This window comes from Aulonocara stuartgranti (genome assembly GCF_965226115.1).
Source record: "Aulonocara stuartgranti genome assembly, chromosome: 16".
Lineage (NCBI taxonomy): Eukaryota > Metazoa > Chordata > Actinopteri > Cichliformes > Cichlidae > Aulonocara > Aulonocara stuartgranti.
Window position 1 is genome coordinate 26,977,360 of NC_138952.1, and position 26,701 is coordinate 27,004,060.

A 26,701-nucleotide genomic window follows, 5' to 3' on the forward strand; every position below is an offset into this window, starting at 1 on the left:
GGGGGCGGAGACGCAGGGAAGGGAGGGGAAGCGTATGTGTGTGCGCGATCTCTTACGCGCTCGCCATTACCAATAAAGCTTCCCCCGGTTAAAGTTACGGTCCCCTGACGTCTCCTTCTTAAAAGTATGTTTGTAAACAACTTCTGTGTCACTTGCCAGGCAGAAGTGTAATGCAGGGATATTTATAATCACGAGTCAGGGCTTTTCATATTTTATCACCGGGCAGATCATCACAGTAGGGTGAGTAAGTATACTTACTCACCCTACTGTGATGATCTATAGCCTCATCTTTGATGAATGACCAAGTTTCTATAATCAAACTGCGTTTCCTCTCTTTGCATTTAGAAGAAATGAAATGAGAGTATGATCAGTGTGGGGCATCTTTAGATCAATGATTAACTCGGTACATCTCAGCCTTACTGTGAGTGATTGATTTTCATTCACACAGTGGGAAACTGCGTGTTTGCTGCTAGAGTTATTCACAAAGAGACAAAACACTGACAGAGCCCATAAAAAATCAAGTTATTGAATAATTTCTCTAAAAAATGGGAATTTATTCTGGTTTTATAGATAGAACACTATTCAGGTTACATAATCTGCACTGTACTCAGATAGGAGTAGTGATGTATCGGTCGCGAACGAAACAGCTCTTAGAGCCGGGTCTTTGAGTGAACGACGCGAGCCGGCTCCTTATCGCAGGCCATGGTTTTTTTCCCCTTTCTCTCACCCTCTCTCTCGCACTATTTTCCGCTTCACTCCGCATGCGAGCCTTGTGCTTTGCGTTGGGAAGAGGGGGGACTCGCAGTAGCACAGGAACAGAGCTGAGGGAGAGACAGAGAAATAGAGCCAGGGATAACAACGTCACATTAGAAAGGTATAGTAATCATCCACAACTATTTTCAGTTGCAGATGATAAAGGATTCAGAAAGTTTATTCATGCAGGCCCATATGACAGAGAATATGCATCTTCTTTTTGTTTTTATATTTTAATTTATATTTAATTGTGTTGTGGTTTGCAGTGTTTTGTGTTGTTTCACTTTAAATTTGTTTAAAAGGAAAAAGCTGAAAATTTAAATAGTTAAAAGTTGAAATGTGAATAGTTGGTTTTTGTATTATATGATTTATTTATTACATTTTATGTGGAGTGAATAAATAAAAGTATATTTACAGTGGCCCCTAGAGACAAAGCACATACAAACTTCAAAACACGTACAAACCCTGAAGCATGTAAAAACTCCATAGCAGGTACAAAAGACAACAGAAGTGCTCCAGGATGCTACGTGCAGTGTTGAGCTTTTGTTATTTAGTGGCTACACAAGCCAGCAAGTACCAACGACCGGATTTGGTGTGTGGTAGTAACAGGTAAATGAACTTTTTTAAAAAAAATTATTTGAATATATATGTGTGCTTGTGTTTTTCTGGGCAAAGAGGTCTCTAAAGGCAGCCAACTCTTCCCCTGCTCTTTAGTAAAATTTATCTTTGACATTTTCAAAACTTGTGTCCTTTTGTGCATAATTTTATATTATTGTTAATAATAAATTAATTAAAGCAACAAAACAACCTGAAGAGCCAGTTCGGAGCCGACTCTTTTTAGTGAGTCGAGCTGAAAGAGCCGGTTCTCTAAAAAGAGACGGAAATCCCATCACTAGATAGGACCTCCATAATCCAACGAGACAGCTCGTTTTGCACTGTATGATCTCCGGGGCTCTTATTTTGTCTAGGTCTGATTTTCAGCCATCGTGAAACTGCAGTGACATCTGGTGGTGGAATCTCACAGTTGCGGCTGATCTTTGCTCAGCAATACAACAGTCCCAAAACAAAATCTCACCTCAGTTGTATTTTGAACTGAACTGTAATCTACATCAGCAAGTACAATTTAAGGAGGGCGCTCTCAATATATCGCCTTTGCTTTCATTTCCAGAGTACCCAGAGGGAACCCACGCAAAGACGGGGAGAACATACAAACTCCACACAAAAAGACCCCGGCCGGGTGGTGGAATTGAACTCAGGACCTTATTGCTGCATCATCATCATCATCATCATCATCATCATCAGTAGTAGTAGTATTAGTAGGTTCAAGGTTCTTTATTTGTCACATGCATAGTTATACAAGTATAACACACAGTGTAACCTGACACGCTCCTCGACTTGTGCAAAAAGGGGGGGGTGGGGAATAGAGGAAGAACATTATATATATAATATATACATTAGTTGAATGTGCGGTAGTAGCATACATGCAGTATTATTATTTCCAAATCACACAGTTAAGCAGCTGCTCCCAGGCAGACCGCAGGTGTCCAATAAGGCTATCTGTGAGTTGATTTGCCTCCATAGATCAGTAGCAAAGTAATCCAAACATGCTGAGACGTTCACACCTCTGGTGCCCCGTTTAACATGATCAGCAAATGGATAAACATAACGTGTGTGCAGCTGCATGTGTCTGTTGACTCTTGTGCTGCTAACCAAGGCTTGGCCCCAGCAGAGGTGTTAAAAGTGAGACCTTCAGGACATGAGAAGATGTCAGCGTTCCCACACTCATGCTTGGGATACCAAGGCTCTCCATTTGTACAGCGTATTCAGTCATGCAAACCGTCCATCCATCACTGAACATGACACCGAATAAAAACAATGCATATTGTATTTATTAGAAATAAATTACATATTCATTCTCTGCTTACATATTTACATGAATCAATATTTGTTCCTGATAAAATACTGCATATAAACTTGAAAATACAACTAGTATTTCATAAAACACACAAATCCGACTTACTCATTACATTTTTACTACTTTTTACTACTTTGATTGCAACTTCCAAAAAATAAAAAATCATAGTGACAAGTGACAATTCACTGAGTTACTCAAGCTACAAGACAAATCTGGCAAATAGTCTGAAACAAACATGTGTGAGTTTTTTTCATGTTAGCTGTGATTTGGTATTTCTATGTTATGTTACCTTTTTAGCTTCATGTCCATTTATTTGCATATTCATGAGCATGCTTGAGCTGACCTGTATGATCTATTATCTATTATCACTCAAAGTCACATCCAAGTAGCTCAATTCTCATGGTGATGGAGGTCATCCAGCTTTTGGGGATGACTCGGATAAAGCGGGAGAAAATGGGAGGGTAGATGTAGTTCCTGGCGTGGCCGTTGTTATTTGTATTTCCCACAAAAACCTGGATTTGATGTGAGCAGAGAGACAGGAATTGTTTACAATCACTTCTTTACTTCACTCAGTGAAAACACAAGTTTACTTGCTCAACATGTTGGACGGCTCACCCTGGCAGGCTCATCCTCACTATCCGTGTACTCTTTCCACTCTATCCCATTGTCACTGTACTGCAAAATGTAGGACATGACATACATCTCCTTCCCCAGAGACTTGGCTCCCTGGGTTATGACACCTGTGATCTTTTTAATCTGAGGCAGTTCTACCTGAAGCCACTGGTCCATGTTGTTATACTGAGAAGGAGAAGAAACAAGAGAGGCAATCAGGAAAAATCTGAATGCTAATGAACTGGCAAATTCTCAAGGGTTTTTAAGTGTTGTAGGTGTACTGGTTTTTACGCGATGCTCACATTAAATCTGAATGCACTTCTGTTTTATCTATCACGGCAATATTAGGACATTTACCATAGCCCGCCATGCGTTGACGGCACCTTGTCTGTTGAGGCGTGCGAGTGATGGTTTCCAGGGTCCATTGTACCAGCTAGTGGCTGTAGAGCTGGCTGTGATGTAAATGTCCCCTATAGCTTCACTTTCCATCCCAAGAGGCACTGAGCAGCCTGAGGCAGGAGATCAGAAATGTTCAGGACCTTTCACTTGATCATAACATACACTTTTAAAATTTTCACAGCATCCCTTACAACCAGTTTAAAGTCTTATGCATTTAGTCTGGGGTTTGAAATGCACAGTGTCCAAACCTTTTTTAAATTTTTTTTTTACTAAAATCGTTGTTACTGTACCGGCTTACCATCAAGCTCACAGCCAAAGTACTCCATGCGGACTGTTGCCATGTTGTACCATTCAATGGGGTGAAGCCTAATGAATCGTCCAATCACGGGAGGGAAGAAAATATTTGTCTTTGTCCCATAGGCTTCCTGGTTACCAGTGAATACCTGGTAAGAGAGGATAAGACACAAAGTGAGAGAATTAGATAGCTGCTCCCAAGCTTGTCCAGTTTGTAGGTCTCTGCATTAAAGAAAGGAAGTGATCAAACTTCCCCCCCACCTTTCTAAAGCCTTCGCTGTCGCCTTTATAAAAGATCCACTTCCGGCGGTCGTTGCTGTAGGAGATCAAATATTTGACCACATACTGGGAATAGAACATTTGCTTGGCTCCCTGAGTTGCCACCTGGCTGATCACAACTGGCCGCTGGAAGTCTACCTGTGTAGGGGAAAGTAGATATTAAGGCACAGTGTCAAACATAAGGCCCGCTAAAGCCTCCAGTCCGTCCCACTGGATGTCTTCAGAAAATAAATTTTGGACTTTTAATTGTATTTTCAGAAGTTTCACAGCTTTTCCTGCTGATAAAGATGTCCCCCATGGTCATCCCTACTTAAACAAAGTTATTCAGTTATAGATTTCTGTAATTTTACACATTTACTCTTTAAAATTTAAGACTTGTGATGACAGATTTCTTTCTGTTAAAATAGTTTGTATATGAGATATACAGTGGGGCAAAAAAGTATTTAGTCAGCCACCGATTGTGCAAGTTCCCCCACTTAAAATGATGACAGAGGTCAGTAATTTGCACCAGAGGTACACTTCAACTGTGAGAGACAGAATGTGAAAAATAAATCCATGAATCCACATGGTAGGATTTGTAAAGAATTTATTCGTAAATCAGGGTGGAAAATAAGTATTTGGTCACCTCAAACAAGGAAAATCTCTGGCTCTCACAGACCTGTAACGTCTTCTGTAAGAAGCTTTTCTGTCCCCCACTCGTTACCTGTATGAATGGCACCTGTTTGAACTCATCATCTGTATAAAAGACACCTGTCCACAGCCTCAAACAGTCAGACTCCAAACTCCGCCATGGCCAAGACCAAAGAGCTTTCGAAGGACACCAGGAAAAGTATTGTAGACCTGCACCAGACTGGGAAGAGTGAATCTACAATAGGCAAGCAGCTTGGTGTGAAAAAATCAACTGTGGGAGCAATCATCAGAAAATGGAAGACATACAAGACCACTGATAATCTCCCTCGATCTGGGGCTCCACGCAAGATCTCATCCCGTGGGGTCAAAATGATCATGAGAACGGTGAGCAAAGATCCCAGAACCACACGGGGGGACCTGGTGAATGACCTGCAGAGAGCTGGGACCAAAGTAACAAAGGTCACCATCAGTAACACACTACAACGGCAGGGAATCAAATCCCGCAGTGCCAGACGTGTTCCGCTGCTGAAGCCAGTGCATGTCCAGGCCCGTCTGAAGTTTGCCAGAGAGCACATGGATGATACAGCAGAGGATTGGGAGAATGTCATGTGGTCAGATGAAACCAAAGTAGAACTTTTTGGTATAAACTCAACTCGTCGTGTTTGGAGGAAGAAGAATACTGAGTTGCATCCCAAGAACACCATACCTACTGTGAAGCATGGGGGTGGAAACATCATGCTATGGGGCTGTTTTTCTGCCAAGGGGACAGGACGACTGATCCGTGTTAAGGACAGAATGAATGGGGCCATGTATCGTGAGATTTTGAGCCAAAACCTCCTTCCATCAGTGAGAACTTTGAAGATGAAACGAGGCTGGGTCTTCCAACATGACAATGATCCAAAACACACTGCCCGGGCAACAAAGGAGTGGCTCCGTAAGAAGCATTTGAAAGTCCTGGAGTGGCCTAGCCAGTCTCCAGACCTCAACCCCATAGAAAATCTGTGGCGGGAGTTGAAAGTCCGTGTTGCTCGGCGACAGCCCCAAAACATCACTGCTCTCGAGAAGATCTGCATGGAGGAATGGGCCAAAATACCAGCTACTGTGTGTGCAAACCTGGTAAAGACCTATAGTAAACGTTTGACCTCTGTTATTGCCAACAAAGGTTATGTTACAAAGTATTGAGTTGTATTTTTGTTATTGACCAAATACTTATTTTCCACCCTGATTTACGAATAAATTCTTTACAAATCCTACCATGTGGAGTCATGGATTTTTTTTTCACATTCTGTCTCTCACAGTTGAAGTGTACCTCTGGTGCAAATTACTGACCTCTGTCATCATTTTAAGTGGGGGAACTTGCACAATCGGTGGCTGACTAAATACTTTTTTGCCCCACTGTATAAGGAATTAAATGTGCAGTTAAACTTCTGTTCAATGGCAGAAAGGGCAGTTTTGCTGGTCTGCCCCACATAAGATCAAAGTGGATCAAAAAGGAGTTTTGATCCACGTATTTGGCCTTTGACACTTCTACACACTGGACAGGTAAAATTTGTGCAAATATTTTGTGCGGTAAAAATATTTTTAAGACCCACATTTTCTTAATGCAGTTGTTCACACCAACTGAGTCATTTCGCCTGATGAAACTTGCAGCATTTATTTTTCAGATAAAGATAGATTTTTAAATTTTTTCCATATGAACAATAAATGTGACAAATCAAACTGCTGCATTTGGTGACAGGTGCGCTCATAGCGCACCGAAATCGAGTATACAGTGATAATAGTTAAATAATAGCAGAGGTGCCAAAAGTACAGACTTTACTTAAGTAGAGGTATGGATAGCTGGGTTAAAAATACTCCAGTAGAAGTACTGAAGCAACTTCTTTACTCAAGTAAAAGTGAAAATATGCACTCAAAGTAAGAAAACAAACTGTAGGTCTTTGATTCTACTAACCATTTTTGTCCAAAGGTAACTGAGGCTTGTGCTATATTAATATAATAATAAAATAATGTTAGTACATGAGAATTTAATTTTAAATGCTAATTCTAATGAATATACTTAGCTTGAACATGTTATGTAGGACACATGAAGTGAAAGAGAATTAAAAACAAACAAACACACTATTTTCTGTTGCCTACATTGTCGAGGGTGCCTCCACAGATAAACAATAGAATGAGTGCAGTCAAGGGTTACAGTCGGATTCAGTGGGATACATCAAGGAAACTCTAAGATCTGTGCAGAGTCTAAGCGTTGGGAAAAGAATCACAACTTACATTAATTTCTAACGTGAGCTCCAGTAGGTTTTCTTTGTGTACATGCTGTAATCAGCTGACCAGCTGCTCTTTGTGGATTCACACAACTGAACATGATGTAAGCAGTTTCACAAGCTATCTTGGCTGATGTCTATCCCCTACACTGACACTACACTTTTTATACGGTGTTTATAATAGATAGTATAAAGCTGGAATTCAGTTAATTAATATAAGCATCATTGACTTAAATGCAAATTCATCTCTGCTGCACTTGTAACCTAACACTGACCATGAGCAGCACAGCCACTATGCACCAGACGCACACAGTGTTTTAATAAAGAATTCGCCGCAGTACTAAAACTAACCTGTTTACCCAGTATTTTCATGCAACATTTGAAGAACATAAAGTTTGTGTAGGTTTGTTTGTTTTGCAAGACATTTCACAATATGATAATACATAATTTATCAAAACACACCATATACAAATCAAATATGTGATTAGAATTATGACATTGAATACAAGCTTTAAAGTTGCAGTTTATCAAGCGTCACTGAGCAGTCTTTATCTTTAAATCTAACCTCTCTTTTTCTTACCCACTCCTGTTTGTGTTCCTACATCTTTCTCCATCTCTGAGTGAACTCATGTCACACAATTTTCTCTCCCTGTAAAATACAGCAGCTGGACCTTTAGCTAGCAGGAGCACTGTTGTGCCAAGGTAGTTATACTTGGCGTTGGGAGTGCACAACACCATTCCACTTTAACCCCAGATGATAAACGCTACAGATGACACAGCTGAACCTAATGTAACCTATCCCAAACCTAAGCTGTTTTGAAAATGGAAGTACAGCTAGTCATTTAAAGATCTAGGGAGTAAAAGTAAAAAGTTGTCAGAAAAAGAAATTCTCAAGTACAGATACCTGAAAATTGTAGTTAAGTACAGTAACAAAGTATTTGTACTTCATTACTTCCAACCTCTGACTATTTTACCTAAGACATAATTTCTCTGCCTCTTCAGATGTGGTCCCAACTTTGCCAACAAGAGCTCAAACTGCCCCGCTCACATCCTGAAACATGTACAAGCAGTCGTAAAACAGCTTCAATTCCTGGATTTCAAACCATGGAGTTCTCCCTGCTGCTGCCTTCTTGTGAGAAGTGGATGAACCCAGAATCTCTCTGTCTTCCCTTTCTGGTTTAGAAACATCAGGACCAGCTACTTTTTTCAGTCCAGTGTTGGAGGAAAATTATTTTTTGTGAGGACAAACGCTTTCAGTGTGTATATGTTAAACAACAAGTTTGCATCTGAAAAATGTGGAATTTCGTGTCTTTTTTTTGCATCGCATCTGGTATGTAAACAACTGTATTTGCATGGTAAGCATGGGAGTGTAGGTTATCACATCTACACCACATTACCTGAATAAAGCTGTTGTTCTTGTCTGTGCTCCATGCATTGTATTTACCCTGATTGTTCAATCTGGCAAGATGGGGCTCCCAGTATCCTTAAAAGACAGAAAAAATTACAGACCTTTACCATGCAATAATTTCCCAGGTCCTCTGACAAGATACCGAACTGCCGATTGCCTCCGATGTATCCATCAGAGTGTGATTGGTCAAAGTGCAGAAAATAACGCGGGACAGGGGTGAATGCAGCTTGTGGTATAAGAAGTGCATTGAGTCCACAGTAAAAGTCCTTTTTATGAGAATTATAGAGTTGTCGGATATGGTGGTGGATTTGGAGACACAACTGGTGAAAAGAAAGATTTCTGTGATAGTTGGTGCTAGAGCATCTGTTCAAGACTGTTCCACCTGTAGATATAATGTAGAAGTTGGACTTCTAGCTTGGCTTTAGTTTTTATTAATATTTTTAAATGCCCTGGGCTTGTTTTATTGTAAATAAATCATGTTATTTGCTACTCTTGAGTTTTGTACTCCTTGGCTATCACTGCCCTTTTAGTGTTTTAGTTGATCTCCACCCAATGGAAAAGGACCTCCCTCTTCCTTCTCCTTTTCCTGCATTACATAAAGGCAATGACCTTGATTACCCTTCTAGTTTTAGTCCAGGTAACAACAACATCAGTAGATCAGTAGTGATTCGTGATGTACTGTGAGTTAAGTAGTACCGAAGTGTATTTGTTGCTAAAATAAATTATTGCAGACAAGAGGTAGTATAGCTACCTCTAGTTTTGATTGCTGTGATCTCTCCATCCTTCACACTGCCCGATTCTAGACCCAGTGGACGATAGCAGTCTTGGGGACACACGAGAAATATTTCAGTATTAAAATGTAAGACATATAAAACATGTCAAAATGGGTAGAAAATCATGTTGTAAATGCAGCAGAGTGATAGTTTTATATTTGCACCATTATCCAGAACCAAAAAGAGTGTCTGCATGCCCTTCTGTTGGCTAAGGCCAACTTCTGTCTCCAGCTGCCAGAGGCCAGGTTTGGATGGATACATCTCCAGGGTAGCAAAACCCCCTGCGAACACAGTTCATCACACGGACTCACTTGAAACTTTTCTCTCTGCTGCTACAGCTGACAATCCAAATCCTGCAGACTGTGAATTCTAATGTTTAAAATGTGGTGAAGAAGGTGTTACTCTAAGTTTACATATCATTCTCACCAGGCAGCAGTGGGTAGACAGCCTGTCTGTAGCTGGTGCTCTTCTTGTGTATAAATGTCTGCCCATGAAAGTGGACACTATGAAAATCATTGGGAGAACCCAAGTTGATGAGATGCCAGGTCACAAGCTGGTTGGTGTACATCCTCAGGCCCTTCAGGCTGTGTATAATTCCATTGATTGCTAAAAAAACCAAGACATTTTTATATAATTCTGTTTTTGTCTCTAATAGGTGCATGGTATAGAAGGCACTAAAAGTAATGCATTACAATGGAACTTTAGGTTCTCCTTGAACGTGTGATCCATGATTCTCCTTCGCCTTTTTCTTTGCATTATCTCAGAGTTCTTCTCATAGTACCAGCTCCGTGACTCATCAAAAGTCATGAAAAGTAGTGTGAATTCTCTCCTATCTGTTAATTTCGTGTCCAAGGTTCCCTCTCGACACACCAGCAAAGGCCCAATCAAGCCTGAGTGGATATCCCTTTCCTAAGAGAAAGCGCACATGTGAGGTTCAATATTATTTTAAATAAATCATTACTTTGTTTTTGTTTTATTGAAGATATAACTTAAACCACAGAAAATTCTCTGCATCTCTCTTTTTTATAACAAGTATTAATTATTATACTCACAGGATTTACGCCTGAATAGTAGGCCCAGGTTCGGCAGACAGACTCTTCTGGTTTTGGCCCAACTGTATGCCCGACTTGCCACAAATAAGTAAAGGTGCTATTGGGTTTAACCTCATTGTCATATTGGAACCAGTAATGGGATTCATCCTCATAGGAGAGGCCTTCTGTCCGCTTGGTATAGGACACCCCATTGGGGTGTATTGAATATGGACGGTTGGCATTGTTCCTGAACACCACCTACGAGACAGTGACACACATTCTGCATTTTGGAAAGATGGAGTGTTAGGGTTGGGGTAATAAACTTTTTTTGGAAAACGCTCTTTTTGATTATCTTGCTGAGAGTTAGATTAGGAGCTCTGACCTTTAAACCAGGATAAAGGACACATAGTGAGTCTATTAGCTTAGTGAAGGTAATTGGTTAGATGGATCTTGGTTGTGTTACGTTTCGGTGTTGTCAGTGTTTTGTTTTTGCGTGACTGTCATGTGTTTCCTGTTTTACTTTGAAGGTTTGTTGTTATTTTAGTGTGTTCAGTTTACATTTTCCCTGTCTCGTCAGTTCTAATTTGCCCCAGCTGTGTTTCCCTCCTGTGGTCCATTCCCTGATTGCCCCTTCTATGTATTTAAACCCTGTGTTTCAGTGTGTCATGGTCGCGATCTTCCCTCCCGTTGTAAATAGTTTGACGTCTGGTGTTTGGTGATGTAAATAAATGTGGTGTTTTGCTTTAAATCTCGTTTTGGGATTATTTTTATTTTCCTTTTTTTTATTTTTCTGCGTTGCACCCCGGTTGCCTAGGCCGGGGTGTAACATATGGGGGCTCGTCCGGGATCTGGAGGGTCCGAGGGCCGCTTCAGCCTCCGTCTGTCTTCGCCGGAGGGCCCGGGGGCCGCTTCAGCCGTTCGCCGTTGCTGGAGGGTCCGAGGGAGGGACCGCTTCAGCCTCCGTCTGTCTTCGCTGGAGGGCCCGGGGACCGCTCCGGCCTTCATCCGCCTTCGTTGGAGGGTCCGTGGGACCACTCCAGCCTTCGTCGTCTGCTGGAGGGTCAGGGGGACCGCTCCAGCCTCCATCAGTTTCATCTGCCTTCGCTGGAGGATCCGAGGGACCGCTCCAGCCTTCATCCGCCTTCGCTGGAGGATCCGAGGGACCGCTCCAGCCTTCTGCAGCTGGTGGGCTGCGTGTCCGTGTGTGCAGCTGGTGGGCTGCGTGTCCGTGTGTGCAGCTGGTGGGCTGCGTGTCCGTGTGTGCAGCTGGTGGGCTGCGTGTCCGTGTGTGCAGCTGGTGGGCTGCTCATCCGCCTTCGCTGGAGGGTCCGTGGGACCGCTCCAGCCTTCATCCGCCTTCGCTGGAGGGTCCGTGGGACCGCTCCAGCCTTCATCCGCCTTCGCTGGAGGGTCCGAGGGACCGCTCCAGCCTTCGTCGTCTGCTGGAGGGTCAGTGGGACCGCTCCAGCCTCCATCAGCTTCGTCTGCCTTCGTTTCAGCCTTCGTTTGTTTTGATCAAACATTTCACTTGGGGTTACATGTTTGATTTTTGGGTGGGGGGAAGTGTTACGTTTCGGTGTTGTCAGTGTTTTGTTTTTGCGTGACTGTCATGTGTTTCCTGTTTTACTTTGAAGGTCTGTTGTTATCTTAGTGTTTTCAGTTTACGTTTCCCTGTCTCGTCAGTTCTAATTTGCCCCAGCTGTGTTTCCCTCCTGTGGTCCATTCCCTGATTGCCCCTTCTATGTATTTAAACCCTGTGTTTCAGTGTGTCATGGTCGCGATCTCCCCCGTGTTGTAAATAGTTTGGTGTTTTGTTATAAATAAATAGTCTGTTGTAAATACTTTCGTCATGGGATATTTCCGTTTTGGGATTTTGGTGGAGGGCCTTCGTGGTTTTATTTTCTTTATCTTTGTTTTTCTACGTTGCACCCCGGTTGCCTAGGCCGGGGTGTAACAGTTGCTTTAGACAGAATATATAAATATTGAGAAAGTAAAGGCAGCTGGCTTATGTCGGGTTAGTCTTACCATGATGCTTTGTCCAACCTCCGCTTTGATGACTGGCCCCAGGATGCCGAGATGCTCGTCTATCTCCCCACGGATGTCGGGTGTGGTGAAGCTACTATCCAAGTAACCTCGAAAGACTACCTTGGTGAACTTAGTTTCTTGGCTGAGTAGTTCATGCTTTTCTTGCCTCCTGTTTAAATAACAGGATGATGCTTTAGCTGACATGTTCTTGATTTCCTGTAAATCAGCATTCAGGTGTTATATTAGTCTTTTAAATTTTCACAACTCTGAGCTTACCTGTGTCCATACCCTGCATAATCCCATTCGACCTCCTCTGCAGCAATGAAATAAGTCTTGACATTGGGGCCTGACATTTTTAAGTAATATTTTGTGGTCTCGTCAAGGTCAAGGTTCTTGATATCATCAGCGATGCTGTAAGGGTCTTTGTACATCACGTACTCGTATTCATCCTGTTCTTCTAGCGCTAGGTGATCTGGTTCTCCCCCAGGAATATAAAGCTCATAGTCGCTGAAATCAGGCCGAGGCACACCAATAACAACGGGCATGTCAATGACGTGGTCCTCAGTCAAGACGGGCTTTGGTGAGTGAGGCCGTGACCCACGAGGAGTCATTCCTGGATTAAATCCACGAGGAGAGAATGGTAAACCACTCCGGGCCTGAGGCTTGTATTCCTTTCTTTTCCTTGTTTTCATGCCATGTCCCTTCTCTGGTCTCTGTCGACGGTTCACAACCCTGACTTTCTTTTTTGGAGGCAGTGTTGTTTGAGGGGTTTCCTTCTCAAAGTGTTTCTTCAACTGGTCTGGAAGTTCCTCAGGTATCATTTGGTAAGTTCCTTCGTAGGTCCAGTTGTGACCTTGTATTTTGACCAAACTGGTTTTAATAGCCTCTGTATTGTTTTCCTTAAGGAAGATGATCACTTCTTCACTGCTCTCTGAGAAACCTAGCTCTTCAGAACTGAGGGACTGGTTACCTGAAACTGTAGTCTGATTAGAAAGACTTTCCAAAGATGTGTTGGTCAACTTGTCAAAGAGACTTGAGATATTCTCCTCACGCCCCATACTGCTCATCACTGATAGAGCTGATCTGGATGCATCCCCTGTGACATTTTGCTCATTCTCAAGCAAAATCTGGGTTACATTTTTATAGCTGGAATTAGTTGGAGTAGTCACAACTTCAAGGTTAATTTGAAGTCCATACTCTAGCTCTCCTGAGCTCAAAAAAGTGTTATTGTCACTGGTTTTATTTTCTGTCCTTTTAGTCAACTCCAAGATGGTTAAGTTGTTCCTTTTAATGTTGCTGCTGACTTCTTCAGCATCTACCTCTAGAACTGACAATGAATGGTTTGTTCTCTCTGCTGACGTGTTGCCATACTTTACTGCAGTGTTAGTCTCGTCTTCCCGTTTTGTATTTTCCAGCAGAGTGTCAGCTGATAAATTGCTGTTTAGGCTACTGTTGAAATTGTTAATGCTCGGCTTTGACAGAGGCACAGAGTAAGAGAACACATCCCCTCTAGTGTATTTCTCCTCAGAGTCCTGTACAACCTCTTCAATAGAAGTGTGGTTATCAGTGGTCAGTGTTACATTTATTCTTTCCCTTTCTAAACTGTTACTTGAATTTCCTGATAGTACTGCAGTGAGATTGGTCGGCTCTTGCAATGCTACGTTAGGTCTGGTAGTCTCTGATGACAAACTGCCATTTCTAGTTGTACTGGAATCCTTTTGTGACACATTGTGGCTATTCAAACCAGTTAGGTTCTCTGTTTGATACAGAGTGGAACTCTCTAAAACTGACTGTGTCAATGGTGTACTGCTGTTCAGTATATGTGTTGTATTCTCACTTGTGCTTTGTTTCTGCAAATTACCTATTGTAATATTCAGGACTTTCAAAATAAGAAACCACACTTCAGTTAATGCATCTGAGTTTATAGTGGAGGTCTCGGGTTTACTCTTTATCTCTGTGAAATTAAGGGTGCTGTTCATATCTTTTTCAAGGACATCAACAACATCGTAATCCAGGAAAGAGAGGTCCAAGTTCTCCATATCTGAGTCAGCAGACTGGTTCTTGAGAGACCTGAGATTCAATTCTTCTGCAAACATTTGTGTGTAGATATCTGGCTCCAGTGATGGGTTTTTATCTGGATCTACCTTCTCTTTCTCTTCTTTTTCTTTGATTTCCTCCAAGCTAGGGGGCTTCCACACAGTAAACTCACTTTTTGTCAATGAATCTTCGTACTCATACTGGTAGTCACGGAAGCACTCAGCATCCCGAAACTTAACACGCATTCCGTTAGTTGTCTCGTGGGAATTCAGGGAAGCAAGAAGCCAGACACCTGGTTTAAAAGAGACACAAAAAACATCAGTGATAAAACTATGGAGTGTGCATCTGTTTCGGATGGTGGCAGTGACTGGTTAATTACATGGACTATATAGGATGGATATGGGAAATGTTACGTTACACTTATGAAGTTTCGTGAAGTCATGAAACATTTTTGTTCTCACCATCAACCCACCAGCCTGGGGTGCCTCTAAACATGAAACCAAAGGACACTATCTTTGATAAATCGTGAGCATATCCTCACCTTTACAACTTTGTACAAAATGAACTTCTTGTATATTAACTATGATCTGTAATGTAACAATTAGGGCCATAAACTCATCAGAAAAGCATTTATTTAGGGCACAAAAAAGAGCGCTGAGGGTTCTGTTTCCATAGACTTCTGTGCAACTGCACTGGTTTTAATTTTAACACCAGAGCTATTGCATCTATGAATCTACACTTAATATCATGCAGTTCAATAAAGTGTTACTTTCAATGTCTTTCTGAAGGTAAAAAATATCCTGGCAAATAATTATCTGGATGTTAAGAATCTGACATAATATGAGCACTGTCAGTCCTTACTGACCAGTGTTGAGCATGTTCATAGTGATGGTCTCTCCAGTCATGGGGTAGAGGCTTAGGAAGTCCTCTGTTCTTTCATTCAGCTCAAATGTGTGGCCGTAGAAAGTAGCTGTCTGGATGTAGTCCTGTGCGCCAATGCTGGACACGTGCCATGTTGCAACCTCACCACTGCAGAAGCCCAAGGGTGGGTCGTCCTTAAAGATGTAACCGTTGACAGCTGTAAGGTAATTCATGACAGTTAGTTGACTGCAGCCAGGTAAATGCAAGGCCAATATGTTATATGAACCTTAATTAGCTCAAGGAAAAACTCACTGTGCTTGATATTGGACTTATAAAATTCTGGGTCTTCCCTGTTGACTTTAGATTGATTACAATATTGGCGAATGTTATCCTCTAGATACCAACTCTTGTTCTCATCAAAGACCGCAAACATCGCATGCTGCTCTTTGTCTGCTTTCAGCTGTAGACAAAAAGAAAGACATGTACTCCTCTTCACACCATCAGCTTCTATATCAACAGCAAATACATCTCAGTCTTATAGTTTTTGGGCTTGCAGGTATTTTGGTCATCATCAAATTATTCGACAAATTAAAACAACATTCATTAAAATCTTTTTCAATAGTTGTTAACTAAACATAAACTAAAAAATGATAACTAACTGAACAAGATTGTGTGCTCACAAACTAAGTTTAGTTTTACTCTTTGCCTGGTTCTGGCGGAGGTTTCTTCTTCCTCTGCACTGGCGCCAAAGTGCTTGCTCGGAGGACATCTGATTGTTGGGCCTTTCTCTGTAGGTTCTTACCTTACAATATAACTCGCCTTGAGACAACTGTTGTTGTGATTTGGTGCTATATGAATAAAACTGGACTGAATTCAACTTAAATAAGTGAACTTGAAAAACTATATGAAACCAAACTTAATTCAAAATACCACTTAAATATGAAGACTGAGGCCTTTCTGTGTGGAGTCTGGACACAAACCAAATAACACTGAAAGCAGCATTTATTATTTATTTTTTTATTTTTGCTGCCCAGTGTCTAGCAGCTGTTTTTCTTACCTGCACATTCCTGACATTGAGGGACTGACTCTTGCAGATGAGCATTGGTCCAATCAGTCCAGAGGCGATGTCCCGTGGTGTGTTCACCGCACTGTGATAAAGTCGTGTCAGACATCTGGAATCTCCCTCCAAAGGCTCATCCTCTTCGACCACTTTCCACACATAGGTGTGTGTCTCACCTGGCTGGACACCATGAGAATGGTTTCCTGGAAACCATAATACAAAAACTCCATCAAATATATGTCAACTTTTAAAATAAGCAAACTAAAGTGGGCTGTTCAGCCTTAAAACGTTTGCTTTAAATGGGATGAGAAATGAGTACCTCCTTTTGGGTAGTTGACTCCTTCTTGGGACTTCTCTATTGTCAGTCCATGCGGGTAGATACTGTAGGGTCTGGAGGCCATGTTCTTAAAAACAATCTGTAACAGCAGTAAGGGTACATGAGGACAAACAGTCTGTAATCACTGTGAAATAATTACACAATCCCTGCAGTCCACTTTAGTGAGACACACACAAGATACTTGTCTTAGCTCTGTGTTTATTGATTTGAAATACCACTGACTGTCTGGATAAAGTGTTGACTTTCAACTCAAAAGTACATCTATTTCCTGTCTTTGAGAGATAGGTTTTGAATTTTTGAACGTAGTTAAATAATATTCTGTTTTAAATCATTTAGTGAAGACTGTTGATGCCTAAATAATTGTCATTTTATTGCCTGTCAGTGCACGTTGGTGACCCTCCAAACCAGGTTCCCTCAGCCAGAACTAAGAGTGAGACTGCTTTGAAAGTAAAGCATTTGCAGCATGGTACTTTTAAGCTGTTTTTTCCTAAATATGTTTTGAGTTATGTGGCTCGTGTGATCATGTGGAGTGATATGAATAATAATTGAACTCATAATATGCTAAGTGACTATAATTTGGCTTCAATACATGTTCTCTCACCGTGATAATGTCTCTGATTTGCGCTCTGATCACTGGGCCCAAAATACCCAGCTCATTTTTCCTCTGCTTGTTCTCTGATTTTTCAGTGAACGTCTCATCTTTGTACTGAGTGTACACTGCCTTCTTGTACTTCCCACCTATGCGTGTTGGTGACTGACTCAGGTACTGGCGCTTGAAGTCCCTACACAAAAAAAATGAGAAATTTTCTATATCAGTTCATGTCGGCACATTTGCAGTTTTAATCTTTCATAAACAAAAAAAATACCTAAAATGTTTTAAAATATAGTCTGCTTACTCATCAATATGGTCTTGCTTGGTAGGCGCATAGTCCCAGAAAATTTCCTCAGCAGCGATGTAGTATTTCCACTCCCTGCTTTGTCGTTGTTCTGCATAGCTCACCCACCGCTGTGGTTTTTCAAATCCTTTACAATTTATCACATCCACAAAAGCGTGCATGCTAGCTGCAATGATAGGAATGAATTTTTACTGTCAGTTTAACTACACAGGTGAATACTTTTCTACTCTGGTTAATGTAGAGAAACACTTACCTTCTATGTGCTTGATGGTGTGTGAGGAGAGCAGCCAGCGTCCTGTGTGGATAGCCACCATTCTGGCAGTGATGGAGGAACCAGTGATGAGCCCGACTGATGACACTTTATGCCCAGCATGTTCCAGTACTTGCCCGTTCATATGCACTGAGAATACCTCTGGCTCTGAGCTCATACCCACCAGATGTACACTCACAGGGGCATAGGTGCACATGCTGACATCTGGAAGGAAAAGAGGAAACTCTGAGTCTCTTTATGGTTTTTACATTGTCAATATTGACAATATTGACATGACAGTCAATATTTTTCCTTTACACCGACATACACACCCTAGCATTTACCACTCAATTCCATCAGCAATGTCACTGTTCCTGAAAATACAGTTGTGGCCAAAAGTTCTGGCAATGGCACAAAGGTCTTTTGGTACACTTTGCAACTTGCAGCTTTTGAATGATTAAATCTTTGTGATTGTTCTTCAGTTTATCATAGAAACCTGTCAATAATAATTTCATTAAAAACAAAAGCAGCATGAAATGAATGAAAAACTTTGTGCCAATGTCAAAACTTTTTGTACAACTCACTGTATAAACCCCAGCTGTCAGAGAAATGGAGTGAACTGTAGCTAAAGATTAATGAATCTCATGGAAATGTGAATCAGAGATGCCAGTGTAAATAATTGTTTAGTATACATCAGAGGAGAACAGAAAAAACAACTGTGAAATTCTGGGCTGCTTCTGGGGTCTGTATTTAACGTAACAATTTAGTCCATAGCTTTTGTTAATATATATATATATATATATATATATATATATATATATATATATATATATATATATATATATATATATATATATATATATATAATAGTATTAACAAAAGCTATGGACTAAATTGGGAGATGCCCCCAAGGGTGGTGGAGAATGACCGAGCTAAGATCCTGTGGGACTTCCAGATACAGACGGACAAAATGGTGGTGGCTAACCAACCGGACATAGTGGTGGTAGACAAACAGAAGAAGACGGCCGTAGTGATCGATGTAGCGGTTCCGAATGACAGCAATATCAGGAAGAAGGAACACGAGAAGCTGGAGAAATACCAAGGGCTCAGAGAAGAGCTTGAGAGGATGTGGAGGGTGAAGGTAACGGTGGTCCCCGTGGTAATCGGAGCACTAGGTGCGGTGACTCCCAAGATAGGCGAGTGGCTCCAGCAGATCCCGGGAACAACATCGGAGATCTCTGTCCAGAAGAGCGCAGTCCTGGGAACAGCTAAGATACTGCGCAGGACCCTCAAGCTCCCAGGCCTCTGGTAGAGGACCCGAGCTTGAAGGATAAACCGCCCGCAGGGGCGTGCTGGGTGTTTATATATATAACACACACACCCAGCACGCCCCTGCGGGCGGTTTATCCTTCAAGCTCGGGTCCTGGGAGCTTGAGGGTCCTGCGCAGTATCTTAGCTGTTCCCAGGACTGCGCTCTTCTGGACAGAGATCTCCGATGTTATTCCCGGGATCTGCTGGAGCCACTCACCTAGCTTGGGAGTCACCGCACCTAGTGCTCCGATTACCACGGGGACCACCGTTACCTTCACCCTCCACATCCTCTCGAGCTCTTCTCTGAGCCCTTGGTATTTCTCCAGCTTCTCGTGTTCCTTCTTCCTGATATTGCTGTCATTCGGAACCGCTACATCGATCACTACGGCCGTCTTCTTCTGTTTGTCTACCACCACTATGTCCGGTTGGTTAGCCACCACCATTTTGTCCGTCTGTATCTGGAAGTCCCACAGGATCTTAGCTCGGTCATTCTCCACCACCCTTGGGGGCGTCTCCCATTTTGACCTCGGGACTTCCAGATTATACTCGGCACAGATGTTCCTGTACACTATGCCGGCCACTTGGTTATGGCGTTCCATGTATGCCTTGCCTGCTAGCATCTTGCACCCTGCTGTTATGTGCTGGATTGTCTCAGGGGCAACTTTACACAACCTGTACCTGGGGTCTTGCCTGGTGTGATAGACCCCAGCCTCTATGGATCTTGTGCTCAGAGCTTGTTCTTGTGCTGCCATGATTCGTGCCTCTGTGCTGTCTTTCAGTCCAGCTTTGTCCAGCCACTGGTAGGATTTCTGGATATCAGCCACCTCCTCTATCTGCCGGTGGTACATACCGTGCAGGGGCCTGTCCTTCCATGATGGTTCCTCGTCTCCCTCCTCTTTCTTGGGTTTCTGCTGCCTGAGGTATTCACTGAGCACTCGGTCAGTTGGGGCCATCTTCCCAATGTATTCTTGGATGTTCCTTGTCTCATCTTGGACTGTGGTGCTGACACTCACCAGTCCCCGGCCCCCTTCCTTCCGCTTAGCGTACAGCCTCAGGGTGCTGGACTTGGGGTGAAACCCTCCATGCATGGTAAGGAGCTTTCTTGTCTTTATGTCAGTGGCTTCTATCTCCTCCTTTGGCCAGCCTATTACCCCAGCAGGGTACCTGATCACGGGCAGGGCGTAGGTGTTGATGGCCCGGATCTTGTTCTTACCATTCAGCTGACTCCTCAGAACTTGCCTGACCCTCTGCAGGTACTTGGTGGTTGCAGCTTTTCTAGCGGCCTCTTCATGGTTCCCATTCGCCTGCGGGATCCCCAGGTACTTGTAACTGTCCTCTATGTCTGCAATGTTGCCTTCTGGTAGTTCAATCCCCTCAGTTCTGACTACCTTCCCTCTCTTTGTTACCATCCGACTACACTTCTCCAGTCCGAACGACATTCCAATGTCATTGCTGTATAGCCTGGTAGTGTGGATCAGTGAATCGATGTCTCGTTCACTCTTGGCATACAGCTTGATGTCATCCATGTACAGGAGGTGGCTGACAACTGCTCCGTTCCGTAGTCGGTATCCGTAGCCAGTCTTGTTAATGATCTCACTGAGGGGGTTCAGGCCTATGCAGAACCGCAGTGGGGACAGAGCATCTCCTTGGTAGATCCCGCACTTGATGGTGACTTGTGCTATGGGCTTGGAGTTGGCCTCTAGTGTTGTACGCCACATCCCCATTGAGTTCCTGATGAAGGCTCTTAGGGTCCCATTGATCTTGTACAATTCTAAGCATTCCAGTATCCAGCTGTGGGGCATTGAGTCATAGGCCTTCTTGTAATCAATCCAGGCAGTGCACAGGTTGGTCAGCCTGGTCTTGCAGTCTCGGCTGACTGTTCTGTCTACCAGTAGCTGTGGTTTTGCGCCTCTGGTATTCTTGCAGTCAGCTTCTTTAGCCAGTAGGCGTGAACCATGTCGGGCCCTGGTGCTGTCCAACTCTTCATACTGGAGACCCTTTCTTGGATATCTGCCACTGTGATGGTTACTGGACCCTGTTCAGGGAGGTCGCTGTGGTCTGCCCTCAGATCCACTAGCCACTGAGCATTGCCGTTATGGGTTGCGTCCTTCTCCCATATGCTCTTCCAGTATTGCTCCGTCTCCAGCCTTGGTGGTGCTGTTCTTTTATTATTATTATTGTTCCCTTGCCACTGAGAGTACACCTTTGCTGGTTCTGTGGAGAACAGCTGGTTTATTCTCCTGCCTTCTATCTCTCTGGTGTACCTCCTCAAGCGGCTGGCCAAGGCTATGAGTCTTTGCTTGGCAGTTTCCAAGGCCTCAGGTATGGACAGCTTGCTGTATTTCTTATGCACCTTCTTTGTCGCACCTTTCTGCAACTCCGTTAGTTGGCTAACCTCCCTCTGTGCTACTTTGATCTTGCCCTCTAGCCTCCTTCTCCATGGAGGGTACTGCCCCTTGTGGCTGTTCAACTTGTAGCCAAGCATCTCACTGATCACTGCTGCCGTATTGTAGATCAGCTTGTTAGTGTCGGTAATCGTGGTTGTAGGTATCGTCCGTAGTGCTGCATTAACATCATCTAGCAGACCTTAACCCGTAGTCGGTTATATATATATATATATATATATATATATATATATATATATATATATATATATATATATATATATAGTTTTCATTGTTTTGCTATTGAATACTTCATTGTTGTATTGTATTATTGTAGAATCCATATATTAAAAAAGGCTAGCTTTTAGATCCCTTAGTGACAAATAACTGAGTGTTATACAGACTTACCTGGCAGAGATCCGTTTGTATATCCATTGATAGTATATTTCACATGGTTGTCTGAGGTATAGCCGCTAGGCTCGTATTTGCTCCTGCTCTCATCAAAAACCCCGAAAAGAAATACATACTCGTGGTGGATGCCAGCCTGCTGCCCTGATTCATCTAGACTGCCTGCCCAGAGAGAAAGAAAAAAAGAGAGCGTTCAAAATTCTAAAAGCAGTGTAAAAAAACACAAAAAGCACCAACACATTTTCATAGTTACCTTGCTTGCAGATGAGCAAAGTGCCAATGAGGCCAGAGTTGTAGTCTTTGACCACATTTTGATGGGAGATGTAGGTGTAGGTAAGACAGGTGGGGTCATTTTTCTGAGGAGCAACATCTGACGTCACCTCCCAGTAGTAAACGTGCTCACTGTTTGGAAGTACTTTGTCGTCCTCTTTCTCTTTTTGTGACGTGTTGTCAAAGTAGTAGGCTCCTGTGAAGAAAGGAGATAACTACTCCGAATTACAGATAAATAATATCATGATGGCAAAATTAACAAAATGCCACTGGTGTGCAGCAACTACAACTAAAAAATAAACTAAAACTAGATGTGAAAAAAACAACAACATTTTAGTTAACTAAAATAAAATAAAAACCAACCTTTTGAAAAAGAAATTCAAAATAATTTAAATGATCTTGTAAACTTGGAAAACTAACTAAAATGAAATTAAAATATATAGAGAAAATCTCCTTAGTTGCACTGATGTCATGTTCACAAGACTTTCAAAAGTTTCTGTTTTGTTACTGTCATGGTCCTGGGTCAGTGAACCGGTGTTTTATATTTTGTGTTATCATGATTTACTACAGTTAGCGTTTTGGTTTCTGTTTTGTATTTCTAGCTCCTTAAGTTTTCTAGTAGTTCTTGGGTTTTGTTCCTGTGCCCCTCACGTTTAGTGTGGATTTTGTTCTGTCTTCATGTTTATTTTCTTGTTCCCCAGTCAGTCGTGTCTCATGTCGCTCCTGTCCCGGTGCTCCGTGTTCCCTCTGTTCAGTATCAAATCCATGCCTCTGTGCATCTCGTGTGTTTCCTGTTTTATTTTGATAGTCCCTGTCTTGTGTTCAGTGTTTTGAGTTTTTACATCTGATGAGTTCCAGCTGTGTTTCCACCTTTTCCCCCATCCTCTCGTTTCCTACGTGTGTATTTTAGTTCTCAGTCTTCCCCTGCTTGTTATTGCGTTGTACTCTCACAATACTGTGTTTTCCTCCGTGTTCCTAGCCGTTCCCGAGTTCCTGGTTCGTTTTCTTGTGTTCTAGTTGAAGTTTGTAGTTTCCAGTTTCTAGTTTAGTTTTGTGTTTAATGTTAGTTTTTACACCCTAAATAAAACTGCCTCCTTTAGTTCGCTCTTTCGTTGTCTGCAGTATGTGGAAGTCTGAGAAGATTTAGAGCTTTTTTTATAACCAGCTTTAAACAGTTTACAAAGATAATAGAGACTCTCCTGCATGGTTTTCTTACATTTTTGTGTTTCCTGTGTACTCTGACTTTTGTATTAAGAGCAAATTAAGGAACACTTTGCCTCAATTTCCTAAGTTCACTTTAATTCCCGTAAGTCTCAGAGAGTGATTTCCTAAGGCTTAGCAGTTCTTCCTGTTGGACTTCAGAACTGTCTGCTTTGATAATCTGCCTGCCTGGTTAATATTTTAGAAGAAGTCAAACAGATTTGTTTGTTGTATTGGCTAATGTTGTGTAATTATTACAATAAGGGACATCACAAGCACTCACAGTAACATTATGAGGCAGACTATGTTATGAAGTAGTGGTACTGTTGTTTTAAGGATAGCAGCATCTTTTGCATTCATCTGTTAGCAGCTGGGTTAATACGCACTCACCCTCAGACTGTTTCCCATAAGCCACACCGTGTGGGCTGATGCTATACGGGCTGGTGGCCATGTTTCTGAAAGTTACAACAATCGTCTCCCCTTCTTCTGCCCTCAGCGTGGGACCAAGGAGACCTGCAGAGAAGTTTATTTATGTGGAATCATGTCGTTTCAAAGGCTTTAGTTCATCACAGGGACACACTCGGATAAACACAGACTGACTCATCACTCTTTCTCTTTAACTGTTGACTTGCACAGCAACTTGACCGTAAACATTTGCAATAAAATGAAAGTAACCTTCTTCTTTGTAAATACAGCTTTATATTTTTTTCTTGCTTTCTGGGAAAGGAATTATTCTGTGACTGTTATTTCACTATCCTGCAAATGAATATATGCTTTGGCACCACATAAGAGGTGGAAGGGAGAAAGTCCAACCTTTTAATTCAGTTCCTTCAGAGAAAAATTAGCAAAAGTGGTAGCTGCTTATCCATTAATATGCACTCGGAGTGATACATTAAATGAATAATAATAACCTAATGTGTCCTAAAGTAAAAAGAGTGCATTTGATAGCGACTGTCTGTGTTTTTTTCCCACTGCGTGACACCAGGGCACCTTAAAAGCTCCTCAACACTGGTTCATTAAGTCTCTAATATACATGCATGTACATGGTAACTGCTTTCTGGGACCGTTATTGGTAAATACACCCCTCTATCTCACAGGTTAGTTAATGTGCAGACAGCGCAAGTGTTACTTAAAAATTTAAACCAGACATACGGTGTGTTCATGTAAACCGCATGAAGCATTTACCTAACCACGATGGAGGAGTCTTAGCCTGTCTGAAGCCTTTCTCATATTCCCGAAAGACCACTTTCTTATAGGTGGGTCCAGACCTAAGGAAGGGTGGAAAAACACAAAACATTACTCATTGTGCACACATAAGAAAATCCCCACAATACTTACACAATGGTGCATAGAGTCTAAGATGTGAAATTTACTGATTTAACATGGTGTGACTACTGATTTCATAATAAAACGGATTTTTAAAAATACAATAATAAAGTTACCAGATGCAAAAAAACAAAAGACAAAAAAGCATTCCAGTTACTCTTTATCAAAGTTTGAAGTGCTGTCCTACCTGTCTGTGTCGTTGCCAGAGTATTTCCAATCTATCTCCACAGCAGCAATGTAGTAATGTCTCTCCTTAGGCTGAGGCTGGTTTGCTTTGACCTGGTGGGCAGTCAGAAGAACCAGGACAGGTACGAGCCAGCGAGCTCCAGTCCGGACACGGAGCCTCATACTTATGATCAGAGAGTGTGCTCTCTTCTACAACTCAAGAACGTGGGAGCTGACAGACAGTCTGCTGTGTCCTTTATCTGCCACTGACACACGTACACATACCCACACTTGCTAGTTCAAACATTATGTCCCAGGGCAATGAACTGCGCCTCTGCATATTTTTCTTCCCTTTTGCAACCGGAAACATATGTGCGTTGCTGTGAGTCATGCCCGAAGGGTGTTGATGGTGGGAATGAGTGTTGAAATTCTGATCATAAATTTCTCTGGCCTAAGAATGTTCCAGAAAACCACTCTTAAAAACATGCCATAATTTCAGGGAAGCATTACTGTAAGTGTAATAGGTGTGGCCACACGTCATTCTGGTTTACCCCAATTTCACGCAGTTGAAATACTATTAAATGTAGCCTAAACTCATATCTGGACATTCACTTAGTGTTTACCAGTTTATTATTATTTTTAAGTAAGATGTGACTTAAAGTATCACATTTACATAAAACAAAGACAAAAAAAATCTATTGAGGCTACGTCCACACGTACACGGGTATTTTTGAAAACGGAGATTTTCCGTTTTCGTTTTAAAAAATAATCCCGTCCACACGTAAACGCAGAAATGAAGGAAAACGCTGCTATGAACATGCCAAAGCAACAGGTGGCGATATATTCCTAACCGTGCAGAAATGTTGGCCAATCAGAAGTCTAGAAGCCTCGGTGGGAAAAAGTAAACAAAGCTGGGGCATTGAAGCAGAACTGAGTCGTATGTGTGGAGGGACAGTAACTGTGTGTGTATATGTAAGCATTCAAACACTGCAGAGAGTAAAATTAACAGTAACAGTATTGTAGAAATTCATTTCACCGAAACAATAACGTGGCGCACAGTGTGACGTCAAAAAATGCGCACACCTTTGACGCTGGATTTTCTCAGTTTTTCTCATCCATGTGTAAATGCAAAAACGGAGTTTTCGAAAATATCCACCCTGGCAGGCGTTTTTAAAAATCTCGAAAATGCCGTTTGCGTGTGGATGAAAGGTGCAAACGCATAGAAAAATCTGCGTTTTCAAAAATACCTGGGTACGTGGACGTAGCCTCATACTCACGCTTTTATTCGTGTATCGTTTTTCTCTTGTCTCTTATTTCCCCTTGTCTCGATTGTACTTTATTTTCTTGTCCCGTGAACATACTTTTCTATGCTGTGGTGTGCTGGGGGAGCAGCACAGCAAAGAAGGACTCATCCAGGCTGGAGAAACTGATCAGGAGGGCTAGCTCTGTGGTCGGCATGAAGCTGGACACTCTGGTGACAGTGGCAGAGAAAAGGACATTAAAGAAACTGATGGACATTATGGACAATGCTAGGCATCCTCTGCACACGGCCATTAACAACCAGAAGAGTCTGTTCAGTGACAGGTTGCTTCTCCCAAAGACAAGAACTAACAGACTTAAAAACTCCTTTGTCCCACACGCCATCAGACTGTTTAACTCCTCTCTGGAGGGGAGAGGGAGGGGAAACAGGAGGACAAAGGAGGGGGGAACAACTAAGTTGTAGTGCCTCTTCACCTCACTGTGCAATACCTTTTGTGCAATACTTTTGTAAATAGTCAACAGTGCAATAGACCTCAATACTTGAAATGTGCAA

The 26,701-nt window shown here is 42.2% G+C and overlaps 1 protein-coding gene and 1 long non-coding RNA gene across 2 annotated transcripts; one reads left to right on the plus strand and one right to left on the minus strand.

Annotated features, from left to right (window-relative positions):
* Window positions 1-628: 628 nt before the first annotated feature.
* LOC309691599 lies at window positions 629-8,536 on the plus strand. Its single transcript, XR_014272066.1, has 3 exons — window positions 629-874; window positions 1,922-2,069; window positions 8,149-8,536. It is a non-coding gene; the product is annotated as an uncharacterized lncRNA (long non-coding RNA).
* On the minus strand, window positions 2,623-25,209 carry f5 (coagulation factor V). Its single transcript, XM_082509320.1, has 25 exons — window positions 24,911-25,209; window positions 24,583-24,665; window positions 23,788-23,910; window positions 22,181-22,393; window positions 21,928-22,089; window positions 17,828-18,049; window positions 17,575-17,740; window positions 17,280-17,460; window positions 16,661-16,757; window positions 16,339-16,544; window positions 15,594-15,741; window positions 15,286-15,498; window positions 12,660-14,712; window positions 12,384-12,552; window positions 10,380-10,616; window positions 10,020-10,236; window positions 9,754-9,933; window positions 9,492-9,608; window positions 9,306-9,377; window positions 8,544-8,629; window positions 4,235-4,390; window positions 3,978-4,122; window positions 3,638-3,789; window positions 3,284-3,466; window positions 2,623-3,180 (listed from the first exon to the last, which is right to left on the minus strand). The coding sequence occupies exons 1-25, from the start codon at window positions 25,069-25,071 to the stop codon at window positions 3,034-3,036; spliced, it is 5,889 nt and encodes a 1,962-aa protein (XP_082365446.1). The 5' UTR covers window positions 25,072-25,209; the 3' UTR covers window positions 2,623-3,033.
* Between the last annotated feature and the right edge of the window lie 1,492 nt (window positions 25,210-26,701).

What these genes read in the sequence shown, in the direction of transcription:
- f5 (XM_082509320.1), bottom strand. Translation starts at nt 25,071, where the DNA reads ATGAGGCTCCGTGTCCGGACTGGAGCTCGCTGGCTCGTACCTGTCCTG. An exon ending in AAGCAAGACCATATTGATGA is followed by an intron (nt 17,461 to 17,574) that starts GTAAGCAGACTA and finishes TTTTTTGTGTAG; the next exon opens with GGACTTCAAGCGCCAGTACC. An exon ending in TATGCAGGGTATGGACACAG is followed by an intron (nt 12,553 to 12,659) that starts GTAAGCTCAGAG and finishes TTATTTAAACAG; the next exon opens with GAGGCAAGAAAAGCATGAAC.